The sequence below is a fragment of the Bufo bufo genome, chromosome 2 (assembly GCF_905171765.1).
Source record: "Bufo bufo chromosome 2, aBufBuf1.1, whole genome shotgun sequence".
Taxonomy (NCBI): domain Eukaryota; kingdom Metazoa; phylum Chordata; class Amphibia; order Anura; family Bufonidae; genus Bufo; species Bufo bufo.
The window spans coordinates 158,522,049-158,537,501 of record NC_053390.1 but is presented as its reverse complement, the minus strand read 5'-3'; the positions used below and the strand labels follow the sequence as shown (position 1 = coordinate 158,537,501).

The 15,453-nt window shown below is 40.7% G+C and overlaps 1 protein-coding gene across 1 annotated transcript in view; it reads right to left on the bottom strand.

The window, feature by feature from the left end:
- Positions 1 to 1,215: 1,215 nt before the first annotated feature.
- The window catches only part of FER (FER tyrosine kinase), a 307,686-nt gene continuing 293,448 nt past the window's right edge, over positions 1,216 to 15,453 (bottom strand). Inside the window, exons 20-21 of the mRNA XM_040421607.1 lie at positions 4,160 to 4,282; positions 1,216 to 2,550 (exon numbers count right to left, since the gene is read on the bottom strand). Of these exons, the coding sequence (XP_040277541.1) occupies positions 2,408 to 2,550; positions 4,160 to 4,282 (266 nt within the window). The 3' untranslated portion in view covers positions 1,216 to 2,407. The remainder of the gene's footprint in view (positions 2,551 to 4,159; positions 4,283 to 15,453) is intronic.

The following is a 15,453-nucleotide window of genomic DNA, read 5'->3' as shown; positions in this document are numbered from 1 at the left end:
CTATACTCAATTAATAAATAGTTTGTGCCAGACTGAATACACCACTGGAATAACCTGTCAAAGCTTATATAACAAATGGCAGGAAAAGAAGAACATTTTTAATATGTTGGGTACAAATACTGTAGTTGTACTGTAAAAGCTGGCTCTTCTATTTTTGTTTGTCCAATATCAGTAAATGTAAAGGACCCGTCACATGTCCAGTCTGCTCTGCGTTCACAGTGAGACCCCCAACCTGAGACTGGACAGGTCTCATAGGTGTCCAGATGGGATAACCCCTTTAAATTTATGTATAAAATTTAATTATCTCTGCAAACGATCTGCTTGATACATCTTGTAAAATTCTGCTGGGCCCTAGTTAATGCAGAAAGTACATTCTGAAAACTGAGTCTGGAAATGACAGGAATCTATAAAGTGCCGAAAAAACACATTCAGATTACAAAAAGAACCCAGCATGATTCTTTTTTATCTTTTTACTTTTGGTGTGAATGGAAAAATATATAAACTTATAGTTGAAATAAGTAAAGGACATTACATAGAAAGTTGCCCAACTTTTTTGTTCAGTTATCAATGTAAAAGTGGAGTGTTCTTTTAGACAGCTGTGCTATACATGTCCTATAAACCCATGACATTACAGAAATCTGGGCAGACTAGATGGGCCAAATGGTTCTTATCTGCCGACACATTCTATGTTTCTAAATCTAAGCAACGTGTTCAAATAAATTATTAATGTAACCCTCAATTCATCAAAGGGAATGTATCACCTACATTCTTTTAGTAATTAAAATCAGACAGAAAAGCATCACTTTTTATTTAATCTGATTGTTTTCCTATTGTAGATTTGTTGGCAGCCATCTTGCCTAATCTGCTGTTAACAGCATTCAGTGATATGCTTTACAGCAGCCACATGGCCCTAGACATGCTGAGGTAATGTACAGGGGAGAAACTATTGTGAATGATGGATCCTACATTATATCAGAATAGGAATTGGCAGTCTATTATTAGGCTTAGAAACCAATGTGAAAATAACAGGATTTTTGGATTTTTTTTTTTTAAATATAAATGACATGGAACATTAAAATGAACAAAAACAATTCTAAAAAATGTGTTTAGCATAAAACTTATTTGAACAGGTCATTTTTCTGATGACACATTCCATTTAATGTATGGTTAAATTAAAACAGTAGAAGACAACCCCCCCCCCCCCCTTCCCCCGGATCCCCAACCCAAACCAAGTCTTAAAATCATCCAAGAGCTTTTGTTGACCCCTGGCAGTACTCTACATCTAACAATACAACATTTATTTGGCTGAAAAGTTACTCTACAGGCCATTCCTCCATTAAAAGAAAACATCCTGTGGATTACAACCTAGAATGAAAAATATAATCAATGTTTTCCTCTTCCTCAACTTTGCACGCCCTTTAAATGCTACATGGCTAAGCAGAATTTCCATTCAAGAGCTGACAATTGGTAACCCTATGGGATCCGATGCTATAGGATCACTGATATCTGTACTTTCTACCATCACTTTTGGAAAACATAGAAGAAGCAATTAGAACTAATAACTGCTAAACAGAATCTTAAAAATGGATCTGCTTACTTGGTGTCCTCATGACGACAACAAGTGTCCGCTGGCCTCAGTGGTACATCGAAGAGGCCATTAACTGGCTGCAGCCATCGCGTTATCAAAGTGATATCACTGTTGCAGTTGGGTAAACAGAGAACAGGAGTGGCGGTGCGGTACCTGCCAGGGAAGTAATGATCACTTCATTATTGTAGATGGATCTCCTGTTTTATCTGGTTTCCATCTGAAACCGGACAACCCTTTTAAGGGCTTGTATATTATATGTATATACAGGTAGCTTTTTTTTTTATTCCAGGTGAAGATGCTATTTTATATATTGCTAAATTTTATTTTTTAAGTCTTCAAGAGCTTGAGTTAACAAACGAAAAGAAAGTTCACAACATAAGTCAGATTTTCAAGGTAACATTTGGTCCACGATAACTAAATACACTGTATCTATGGACGGAAAGTGACATTTCTGCACTTAAGTACAAAGTGTAAATCTCAAACGTTTCAGAATCGATTGTGTGCCATTGTCAACAATGAAAACTCCATTATCTTCTATGTGGTGTCAATAGGACGATATAAAGAGACGTAAGATTGAACTCTCTCAAGATACAAAGAGAAGGCATAGAGTCTGTGCACCACACCGTTACATTAATGGCACATACAGAGCACAAGTGTTAGATTTCAGGTGGTGACCATGATGCTGTTCAGTAAAAAGGCACATGCAGATTCACTAGACAAGATGACGGCAGTATTTGGTAAATGCAGTGTGTTTAACAAATATGCCAAACAGAACTACTATGCTACAAGGTAAGTAAATGTCCATCAGTGGGTTTGGTACTATGTAATTTTCTTTTTGATTGAAGAAAGCTCTTTCTGCATCTCAATGAACTTTGGGCGATTTTCTGGCTTATATTCCCAACACCGCTGCATGATTTTAAAAATTTCCTCTGGGCACTTCTGTGGAACAGACATTCGATAACCTGCAAGTAAAGTACCGTAAATAACAAGAAAATTAAGGTACATGTAATTGTTGTATGTAGAAAATAGCAAACTAATAATGCAAAAAAGGAACCTGCTAAAACTCAGTTTTCAAAAGTAAAGCCTGAATAGCATATTGACTTAGTATTAGGTGGAGGCAGATTCTGCAGTGTTTACATTGGTCTTAAAAGTATGGACACCATCTGGGGCAATTGTTTTAGCATTGCATTTTACTCATTTTGGACTAAAATCATTTTACAATAGTTTTTTATTTTATTTTATATAAAAACTGCTTTTACTTTAAAGGGATTTGCCGTTTTCTATATTTATGACATATCCATAGCTAAAAGAGTCGAACCCCCACAGATCTGATACTGATTACTTATCCTGAGCATAGGATATCGAAATAGGAAAATGGCCAACCCCTTTACGTTTATTTGCAGAAGAGCAGGCTCTCCGTTTATACTGAAGCACCTCAGAGAACTGCTCTGATGGCTCGATCTGCAGCCCTCATCTCTGAACTCCTGACAGCTTATAAAGCACTCATTATAGCTCCATTTTCATCAAACGTATAAGAACTGAGCTACATAATGACTGTTAACATCCAGATGTCAGGAGAGTTCTCTGATGGGATTCAATGTGAAGGAACAGCTAACCATTCTGCAAATACACAGAAACCGAAAGCTGCACAGGAAAAATACGGTATGTAATAAAAATCAATTAACTCAAAATAAGTAAAATGCAATAAATAATTGTCCAAAGTTGTCCAAAGCCTTTAATCGGGAACCTTATAACAATTTAAATACAATGCATAAATAATCTTTACTGAATATTAACATGAGCTAAGGAACAGTCAATTATGGAGCACTGGTAGACTCTCTCAAGCTAGACCAATTCCTGCACTGTTTCAGTCTTCCATTTATCCTTTGATTCAAATTTTATTTTTCAAATCTGTTAAATCACTTTAAACTGGACCGGTCACCTCTCCATGTCTGTTGTAGCAACTACTTGCATTCCCCATGTAATAACAAATTCTGGAGCACCAATTCTTATGACTCTGTGCTGTGCAATTCTTTGTAAACATTTCAAATCAATTGCTGGCAGTGTGCAGAGGTCTAGATGGGTGTTTCCATTTGGGGCTGTGCAACTTTACAGTCTCTTACTGGCAACACTATCTGGATACTGGATATTATCAGGGTCTCCCCTCCTCCCCTCTTTTTCTGATGACACATTTACCAAAGATTTGTATGTCACTACTGTCGTGTAAAAATTTCCACATCATGGCCTCATATAATTTGTGACTTTTTAAGCTTCTCTGCACTTTTCCAAAGTGCTGAGAAAGGGATGGTGCTTAGCAGGAGGAGTGGGGCTTAAATGTCCCTCAATCCCTTTAACATGATTCAGCTGGGCTATTTTGTGTGTGGTCGTCTGCCTTGGTTTGCCATTTATAACATACAGCATGGGGAAGCAGATCCCATGTGAAGGGAAGTCCATGTGAATTACATCACAAGATACAGTATGTGGTGAAATCCGCATTCAGAAATCCGCTGTGTGAAGTACCTACAATAGCGAGCAGTGGGCCACGGTGAAACTGACTGTACAGTATTTTACCTTTTTCTACTTGTTCCCGAGCTTGCTGATTGGTCATTCCTGGATAAGGGCACACTCCCAAGCTGAACGTTTCCCATAAAAGAATGCCAAAGCTCCACACGTCACTTTCAGAACTATATCGTCCTGTAGTAAGAAATTGTAGATCAGATTTTGAAAGGTAACACTATCAGTGAGACAATTAGTTCCCTGCCCTTCTCTCCATATGCTTACATCAAAGTGAAAATAAAAAATACATTAACAAAATGCACAAAAGAAAAACTATATCTCCCCCAAAAAGATTCCTCCACGTAAATATTTATATAACTTTCCCTGTTATATAGTCAATTCCTACTTGCCAGGACCATTTTCAAGAACACCCTGAAAGCACAGTAAGTAAATGACACTGTGCCCCATCATGTAATTGGCATCTTTATACTCTTGCATTCCAACACTGTGCTCCCACAAGTCCTCTCCATTATGTGTGTGAGCTCAGGAGTCCTCTCAATGCACTGTGCTGCTGGCTTGCAGGAACACAGCATAAGAATTCAGGTGATTATGAAGATACAAATAACACAATTGGGCTCAGTATCATTTACAATACACATCGCTCACTCTCTATTTGGGGGGCGTTGTTTCGGAACTGGCAGACTTCCTGTAATGGGAGTCTGCCACCAGGAATTTCAGTGTTAAACCAGGCACAACGCCTTGTAGGCTAGCTCACCTGAATGTAATGATACTTTTCATTTAGCGATCCGTTACTTCATTCTGAAGAAAAAGTACTTTTAATCCGTTACTTCATTCTGAAGAAAAAGTACTTTTAAACTATACAAATAACCAGTTACCGTATTTTTCGCCCCATAAGACGCACTCCCCCCCCCCTTCAAAAGTGGGGGAAAAATGCCCCTGCGTCTTATTGGGCGAATGCTGACATTTTACATCGCAGACTGCGATGTATCAGCTGGACGGGGGAGGGGCCGGGGTCATGCAAATGCAGCGGGGCGGTCACTGTACTCCAGCCCCGCCGCTCACTCACTGCTTTATTGCTTAAACATTTTATAATAATAGCTTTAATTGACATTCCGATCCGATCCCCAGCCCCATCTGTACTACTGTACTTACTAAATGTCCTGTAGCAGGCAGAGCAGGGCGGGCGGCCGGAACTCACTGACGTCACGTGCCTGCGCCGCCTACTTCAATCATAAAGTAGGCGGCGCAGGCACGTCACGTGACGTCAGTGAGTTCCTGCTGGCCGCCCGCCCTGCTCTGCCTGCTACAGGACATCCAGTAAGTACAGTAGTACAGATAGGGCTGGGGATCGAAACGTCAATTAAAGCTATTATTATAAAATTTTAGGCATTAAGGAAGTGAGTGAGCGGCGGGGAGTACAGTGACCGCACCGGCCCTGCCGCATTTGCATGACACCGGCCCCTCCTCCCTCCCACAGGTTTAGCTATGGTATATTAGGGCATCTGTGGATGCCATTATGATGGGGTGGGGGATATGTGGATGGCTTTGGTTTGGGGTGGGGGATCTGTGGGTGACACATATATAGCAGTGCCATCCACAGATCCACCCCCCATAACAGTGCCATCCACAGATCACCCCCGCTTCCATAACAGTGCCATCCACAGATCCCCCCATAACAGTGCCATCCACAGAACCCCCATAACAGTGCCATCCACAGATCCACCCCCCATAACAGTGCCATCCACAGATCCCCCTCAATAACCGTGCCATCCACAGATCCCCCTCAATAACCGTGCCATCCACAGATCCCCCTCAATAACAGTGCCATCCACAGATCCCCCATAACAGTGCCATCCATAGATCCCCTCCATAACAGTGCATCATCCACAGATCCCCCATAATAGTGTCATGCACAGACCACCATTAGTTCAAAACCCACCAAAAGCACACCTTTTGGTGTGCCATCCACAGATCCCCTCCATAACAGTGCGTCATCCACAGATCCCCCATAATAGTGTCATGCACAGACCACCATTAGTTCAAAACCCACCAAAAGCACACCTTTTGGTTAAAAATATTTTTTTTCTTATCAAAAACCTAGGTGCATCTTATGGGCCGGTGCGTCTTATAGGGCAAAAAATACAGTAAGTGCGCCGGGAGTTGGTTCAAGCCACTCTGTGCACTATTGCCCCCTCCTGCTTCCTACCAGTTCCTCCTTCTCCCTCTTGACTGACAGGGCCTGCATAGTCATCTCCCCTGGCCCTGTGAATGAAAGAGAAGGATGGCAGAGGAAGCAGGAGGAGCAAGGGTGCACACAGAAACTTAGGCTGGCCCTTGGTGCATTTAACTGCTCATTTGTATATAGATTAAAACTGCTTTTTCGCCAAAATGAAGCAACGGATCGCCAAGTGAAAAGTGTCATTACATTCAGCTGAGCGGGTCCTACAAGGCAATGTGCCTAGTTTAGCAGTGAATTTCCTGGTGACAGACTCCCTTTAAACAAGCCACATGCCTACATTAACAGTGCCACTCAGAAATATAACCAGCAGTTCTTCTCACAAAAATTATTAGCAGTGTAGTTCCATCAAGAAAGGTTCTTCTAACGTGTAACTCATGAGCAGCCGCAATATAGTGCTGGCATTTTTTTAAATCTACCTTAAATAAGTCTAAAGCTCTGCTATAAAATCTCCCGGCTAGTGGCGGCAGCCAGTAATCCTTGAAAGAGACTATGATAAAACCGCATACTGTTTATTCTACATTATTATGACCACTTTCTATTTTCAATGTCAGTAGTGCACAGCTCATGAAGGAAGTCACGTGTGGTGAGCTGGCTTGGTGGGTATATAAGGTGTGTGATAGGCTGTCTGCACACATATCCCTCATTGCTGTCACGGGTAAAAGGGGCGATTTATCAGAGTTGTAAAAAGGTAGGATTATTGGCTTTCAGGTCAACGGAGGCCCTCACCCGATTTGTGTATGAATCCACCCTTTTTTTTTATTTTTAAGTTTTTGTCATTTTAAGAAATAAACATTTAGAACAGTTCAAAGAACCAGATTCACACAAATCAGTGAAACATGCTGGAAACGGTTTGGTACATTAAACAGATGTCATAAAAGTCTGGCAGTGCGATTACTTCAGGACTGCCTTTTCGCTGTTGCTTCATAATAATCTTATACATTTTAATATTATTCACTCTCTCATATACCCCCCGCAGCGCCGCCGGGCTCTCGCATTCCTTTAGACCACTGATGTTCTAGCATCAGGATTATTTCTGGCCAAATATGTCATTTTATACATTGGTAAGGCTTCATCGTTAAGTTGCATCCAATGTTGGATTGAGGGGGCTTTCAGGGGCTTCCAATTCAGTAGGACAGACTTCCTAGCATAGAACATTAGAAGTCGATATAGTTTTTAGAGTATTTGGTTTGCAACAGATCATTCACAAGTCCTAACAAGCTATTTTCAGGGGAGCATACCACCGGCAATCTCAGTTTCAAGTTTAAAAACTCATGAATTGCTGACCAGAATTCCGTAATTTTCAGACATTCCCAGATCCTGTGCATTAGAGTGCCAGTCGCTCTATTACATCTAGAACATACAGAACTATTAAGTTGACACATTCGTTCCAGCCTGACCAGAGTCAAATAGACACTGTGCAACCAACATCACCTGTATCAACTGATCCCTAGCACTTATGACTGTACTCCTCCAGTTATACTTGAGCTCTCTTCCATGCCTGTCTTCTATTCTAGGGATATCCTTTTGCCATTTTGCCAAAGCTTTGGTCAGCGGAGAAGCCAGTTGGGATATGAGTACTGAGTAGAAGGAGGATACTGGTTTAGATAGATTTGTGTGTCTAGCAATTGTTTCAATCTCTCCATATTCTATATTGACCCTACCACTACCAAATTGCTCTGCACAGGCATGTCTTAATTGGTATGAACCCATCCTTGCAGATCACGTACACCCATACATGCTGATTGTCTTCCCTGGGGAGGATGGGATCTTCCAGCAAGACAATGAGACATGTCACATAGCTAGAAATGTCCATTGGTTGGAAGAGCATGAACAAGACTTCCAAGTACTACCCTGACCACCTAATTCCCCAGAACCTAATTGACCATCTGTGAGACCACCTCAATTGTCGTGCTCACTCTAGGGATCCTCCCACACACACCCTCCGGCAGCTGTGGGATGCACTGCAGTCATCATAGCTCCAGATACCTGTGACAACCTACCAGGACCTTATTGAATCACTGCTAGCCCATCTAGCTGCACATGGCGGCTACTCTGGATATTAGCTGGTGGTCATAATAATGTAACTAGGCTGTGTATTTGCTTACATTTGGAAAAATAAAGTGAAACCAGCAAACATGACCATGCTAGAACATCCTGCTTTAACTGAATAGAAAGTTTTCAGCCTTTGGGACTTCTGCAGGGTTTTTCACATTAAACTTGATACAGATTTCCAGTATTGTGAGCGCAGAACATTATCCCCGGACTCCAGCTGTGCTGCTAATTTCTTTTGGTGATACAGTACTATACTGCATCTAATGTATCTATAGAAAGAAAAGAAAAATCCCAAACAACTGAAAACCACATAAATATAGAAAAATAAACACTTTCCAGACCACAGGCACTTCCTAAAGATAACAGGGGTTTGGATTGGATTATTTTTTGCAATTTACATTGAATTTGTCTTGCATGTTTTAAAAGTACTATATTAGTTACCATAAATCCCAGTGGAGCTTACAATCTAATATACTATATCAAAAACAAAGGGGGAAATTTGGTAAATTACCAGCATATCATGGCACCAGTAAATTTTATGTGGATGGTGACAAGACCTAATACGAGGACTGGCCAATAAAAGCTGCTCCTAGGGTAGTTTAAGGGTACAGACATATCTGGCTGAAATCTACAGATGCAAAAACCACCCTAAACGGGCTGCTTTTGGTGTTGCACTGCTGCCACAATTGCGGAGGTTCTTCCTCTGCTTTCAACCTTTACAATGTATAAATCATCATTCTGCAGATGCAAAACCAGCAGAGAAAGGCAGTTTGTACTACTTGATGTCTTTAACTGGAGCAAATGAATGAGATCTTTGAAATGTCATCCACTTTGCTTGTACTGTAAATGCTGTAGATTTTCTGCAGGCCTTTCCACTGCAGTTAATCTGCAGCATTTACGTGTGACCGTACCCAAAAGGGATATCCACAGGAAAACTTGTACTTTGTACTACAAAATAACCATCCTTTTACATGGCCATGCGAAGAGATGTTATTAGAAACAGAATATGATATATATATATATATATCATACAGTTGTGTTATGACCCTTAAAGAGGTTATCCGACAAATAAAAACTTGTGTAGCAGTTGTAAAAGACCTAAAATAACAAAAGAAGTCATACTTTCTTCCCTGCTGCATCCAGCACTGTTCTCCGATCCTGCACCGTTAATTTTAATGGCTGCAGCAGTGACATTTCATGCACACAAGTCACCATGCAGCCAATCACTAATCTCAGCAGTACAGAGGATGTCACTGCTGAGGTCAATGATTGGCTTCAGAGGGATATGGTGTGTATGGGATGTTATAGCTGCAGTCGGGAAAACAAACAACCGGTAGGGAGGACCGGAGCATGATGCTAGAAGGGGAGAAAAGTGGTAAGCATTGCTTCTTTTGTTATTTTATCACATTTACAGCTGCCGCCCCAGTTTTTATTTCACTCAGACAACCCTTTTAAAGGAGTTCTCCTGGAAAAAGATAATGATGGTTTATCCTCAGGATAGGTAATTATCACATCAGCGGGGGTCCAAGTCCCGGCACCCCAGCAGATCAGCTTTCAGGTAGCCACTGCACTTGCCGACACTCTAGTGAGTGATGCAGGCTCCTGGCAAATTTCCAAGGACAGCACCATATCTCTTATAGTGCAAATGCTTGGTATTGCAGCTCAGCCCCATTGACTTGAATGGGTCTGAGCTGCAACTAGGCCATGTGACCAATGTACAGTGATAATTCGTGAATAACAAGACCGGCACTCGCACTGATAAATAATCTTGCAAATTTATTCAGTCACATATTAATTACATCATAGTGATGCGTTTCAGCAACTAAGTGCTTTCATCAGACTGTGTGTATACATCTTACCACTAGCTCTGACATACAGTACAGACCAAAAGTTTGGACACCTTCTCATTCAAAGAGTTTTCTTTATTTTCATGACTATGAAGGCATCAAAACTATGAATTAACACATGTGGAATTATATACATAACAAACAAGTGTGAAACAACTGAAAATATGTCATATTCTAGGTTCTTCAAAGTAGCCACCTTTTGCTTTGATTACTGCTTTGCACACTCTTGGCATTCTCTTGATGAGCTTCAAGAGGTAGTCCCCTGAAATGGTCTTCCAACAGTCTTGAAGGAGTTCCCAGAGATGCTAAGCACTTGTTGGCCCTTTTGCCTTCACTCTGCGGTCCAGCTCACCCCAAACCATCTCGATTGGGTTCAGGTCCGGTGACTGTGGAGGCCAGGTCATCTGGCGCAGCACCCCATCACTCTCCTTCATAGTCAAATAACCCTTACTTTCAAAGTTTTCCCAATTTTTCGGCTGACTGACTGACCTTCATTTCTTAAAGTAATGATGGCCACTCCTTTTTCTTTACTTAGCTGCTTTTTTCTTGCCATAATACAAATTCTAACAGTCTATTAAGTAGGACTATCAGCTGTGTATCCACCTGACTTCTCCTCAATGCAACTGATGGTCCCAACCCCATTTATAAGGCAAGAAATCCCACTTATTAAACCTGATAGGACACACCTGTGAAGTGAAAACCATTTCAGGGGACTACCTCTTGAAGCTCATCAAGAGAATGCCAAGAGTGTGCAAAGCAGTAATCAAAGCAAAAGGTGGCTACTTTGAAGAACCTAGAATATGACATATTTTCAGTTGTTTCACACTTGTTTGTTATGTATATAATTCCACATGTGTTAATTCATAGTTTTGATGCCTTCAGTGTGAATCTACAATTTTCATAGTCATGAAAATAAAGAAAACTCTTTGAATGAGAAGGTGTGTCCAAACTTTTGGTCTGTACTGTATATACAAGTAAATACAAAGGAAATGACATCACATTATTTCATTAGACTCCTCCCACAGCTGAATTTCTACTGAGTATACGTAGATCAACACAATCCCACAGGTGAAATGTATTTTCCAAAACATCTAGTTTCGCTATAGAAAAAAACAAAAGGGAAACATGGGAGATAATCGCATCATATGAAACCACCAAAAGGGGCATACTATATCACAATTACGCTATCAGGTCATAGAAAGTGTTTCATTACCTCGACGCGGTGGTGACCGAAACAAATTGCTCTTAAAAAGAGAGGCATATTGGATCCATCGGTTACAAACCATGGATCCGAAAGGCCTAAATCGAGATTACAATGTTAGTGGTTTCATATGATGCGATTATCTGTAACCATGTTTCCCTTTTGTTTTTTTCTATAGTGAAACTAGATGTTTCGGAAAATACATTTCACCTGTGGGATTGTGTTGATCTACGTATACTCCGTAGAAATTCAGCTGTGGGAGGAGTCTAATGAAATAATGTGATGTTATTTCCTTTGTATTTACTTGTATATATATCAGAGCTAGTGGTAAGATGTATACACACAGTCTGATGGAAGCACTTAGTTGCTGAAACGCGTCACTATGATGTAATGTGACTGAATAAATTTGCAAGATTATTCATCAGTGCGAGTGCCGGTCTTGTTCTTCACAAATTATCTACTGGGATTCCTGCCCGCAGAGACGTGCACCGCCAAATTATTCGAGCAGTGCCGACCTTTTTTTGGATATACGCAATGTACAGTGATGTCACTGGCCTAAGAAGAGACTGCGGCACTCAAGGCCTCTTCTAACAAGGCAGCACAGTGGCTCAATGGTTAACACTGGTGCAGTGCAGCGCTGGGGTCCTAGGTTCAAATCAACCAAGGACAACATCTGCATGGAGTTTGCATGTTCCCCCCGTGTTTGTGTGGGTTTCCTCCAGGTACTCCGGTTTCCTCCCACACTCCAAAGACCTAATAAGGGGGAACTTAGATTGTGAGCTCCATTGGGGACAGCTTGATGCTAATGTCTGTAAAGCACTGTGGAATAGGTCAGCGCTGTACAAGTGCATTATATATATATATATATATTACAGCTGATCGGTGGGGGTCCTGGGTGTCACACCTATCCTGAGGATGTCATAAATATCTTTTCCTGGATAACCCCTTTAAAGTAAACTCCATGACCTGATTGAAGGGGGGAGACCCTTTTTTATCATTTTGTAGTCATGGGCCGTGGCTGTAGAACAGAAGGCTGCTCTAAGAACTGGAGCGCTCAATGAATAGCATTGCTGCTTCTACTACAGAGATGCTAAAAGGTGTAGCTAGTGACTGTGGACCTGAGCTGTGTGTGGTTGTGAAGGAGTTAATATTTTACCATATTTCTCTCTTAATATTTAGATTAAATGTTGGGAGCACTAAACTTTTTAATTTAATCGAGTTGTGATTTACAGATTTATGAGGTTTCCCCCTCCTACAACTAAGCTGTTACATGTCTGACAACAGAGTACCGCTAAACAGCTGTCAGCTTCTAGAGTGCGTGTAAACAGAATAAATTATATGAAAGAACAAAACAGTAAAAAAAAAAAGGTCTTTCACATCTATTGAATTTTTTTTATCTAGACTCTATAACCTAAAATCACAAAAGTAAGTTTCCAATTTCAGTATAATCGAGTGAACTTATTATTTTTCCAGGGTCTCTATCTCATAGCTAATTATACCATAATGTAGGGACTGTAACAGGTAAATTATCTAGCTTAACATTCACAGCGGCGGTTCTAGTAGGAGCTTCCTTTGAAGATTCCGGCAAAAATACAACAACAAAAAAAAAAAGTTTCATGCCTTAGCATTTTGTCTGTCAGAATGCCGAAATCCTTAACAGAAACTGGATGAATCCTATTACAGACCAGTGCCATTGGTGTCAGGCATATGCTGGATTTCATGCCCCAGTTTTTCTCTTCCTGAACTGGAACAGACCATCTGTACGGCACCGCCGATGTGAATCTAACCTAAGAGTGCTGCTAATCTACACCTTGCTTCAGCAGCCAATGGGATACACAAGGTCATACTTAGGGCTCATGCACACTACCGTATGCCCTCCAAGACATACGGTCCGTGAGCGGGCCATATGTCCCGGAGCGGCATACATCGTGCGCACAGCATCATAGGTTACTATGATGCTGTGCGCATCAAGCCGCCCGCAGGACTATTGTCTCGCACTCATATGATATTATGAGTGCGGGACAATAGCCCCGCGGGCGGCCCGATGCGCACAGCATCATGGTAACCTATGATGCTGTGGGCTCCCGTGCAAACAATGTATGCCGCTCACGGACCATATGTCTCGGAGGGCATACGGTAATGTGCATGACCCCCTTACTGTATATTTAAACTCCACAGTGCATTACAGTCATTAAGTAAAGAGAGTTTTGTGTCTAGACAAAGCCATGCTACCGTATATTACAATGGGGTACGACCATTGAAAGACAAGGCTTATTGAGTATTCTAAACCATGTTACATTCTGAAGCTATTTTGTGAATATTACAGTACAGCAACAAAGTGTTAACTGCCTTGACGTCAGTGTGCCCAGTGTGTACTTTAACTATCTTTTCTAGCTGCGCTAAATTTGTTTTTAGGTTTAATAGGCAATAATTAAGCCCATTCAATGTGCAGTTGGAGGTAACATTTGTTTTCTTGTCTGCTTCCCCACTCACTTCAAGCTTTGGCATGCTGTAATTTAACACTTTTCCTTGAAGTCACTTCTTTGGTATTATATGTTAACTGTTCTCAAAACGAGAAAGCTGAGCTAAAAAAAACACTGGTAAATACAGTAATAGGCAGATAAACTACAGAACTTTTTGAAAACATACAATGGGTTTTCATACAGCAAAGAGCTTCTTTCTAAGGGCTCATTCACACGGCCGTTGTTCAGCTATTCCATGCATTAGGGGCCACAATTTGTGGTCCCCAATGCACGGGCACAGTATGTGCAGCTGCCGCAACGGATCCAGCCCCATTCAACTTGAATGGGTCCGTGATCCGCCGGCAACACAAAAAAAATACAACAGAAACCCCACGGAAGTATTCCGTACTGCTTCAGTGCCGCCACAACCTTACGGATTGTGGACCCAATTACGGGCCGCAATACAGGCACGGCCGAAAAAACGGCCGTGCGCATGAGCCCTAACCAACACTATGGAGGTCATTTATCATCCAGAAAAACACCTACAGTGGATATAAAAAGTCTACACACCCCTGTTAAAATGTCAGGTTTCTGTGCAGTAAAAAAATGAGACAAAGATAAATCATTTCAGAACTTTTTCCACCTTTAAAGTGACCTATAAACTGTACCACTCAATTGAAAAACAAACTGAAATCTTTTAGTTAGAGGTGTTGTGCTTTTTCATAGGTAAATGCATTGATATCCAATTCATTATTGTCAAAATGGATGTTCATTGCCTTTAAGAGCCATGCTCGACTATAGTTGCAATTTTGTATGTCTTGAGTAGGCCAAATTAAGGTCACACAAAGCTTAATGTTATTCTTCTCATGAATATACCAGTCTGAGAAGAGGCATCCTTGTTTACTTTAAAATTTATGACGGGCAATAAAGATAAGCTCTGTGCAGCTGGTGATAATTACCTATACAATTAGGCATTTATTAATGAAGCAAAATATATAATATTCATGTATTCATTTAATGAGCCTTAGTTAGTCCTTAGCATAAGACAATCAGTAGGATATATATATATATATATATATTTGTTTATATTATATTGTTATATGTTACGAAGACAACATGTATCCAGTATATTGTATATATTTCTCATTAGGGGAATATCTGTCTCAAGAAGAGTGTCTATGAAGATGTGTGTTTTGTAACAATTAATCACATCTTTTGTATGACAGAGGAGGTACTGATATCTCTGTGAGAAAACAAGCCATTTACGATCCATAAATTAAGTGTGAGAAACATTCAAAAGAGACGCCTAGAGATCTGTCTCTAATTGCTACAAGTGTCAGAATTAATCCCTATGGCTTTGAATTAAAGCTTCTAAGGTCAAAATGTATATTCAGACTTACATAAGTTAACCCTTTATACTATGATGCAAATAGCTTATACAGCAGTGCCACCTAGGTATCAGTAGGTGACATTACAACAGTAGCAAAAGTGCATTCTGGGTAAGGTTATGATGTCACATTTTATCAATGGTCACGCCCATCCGACAA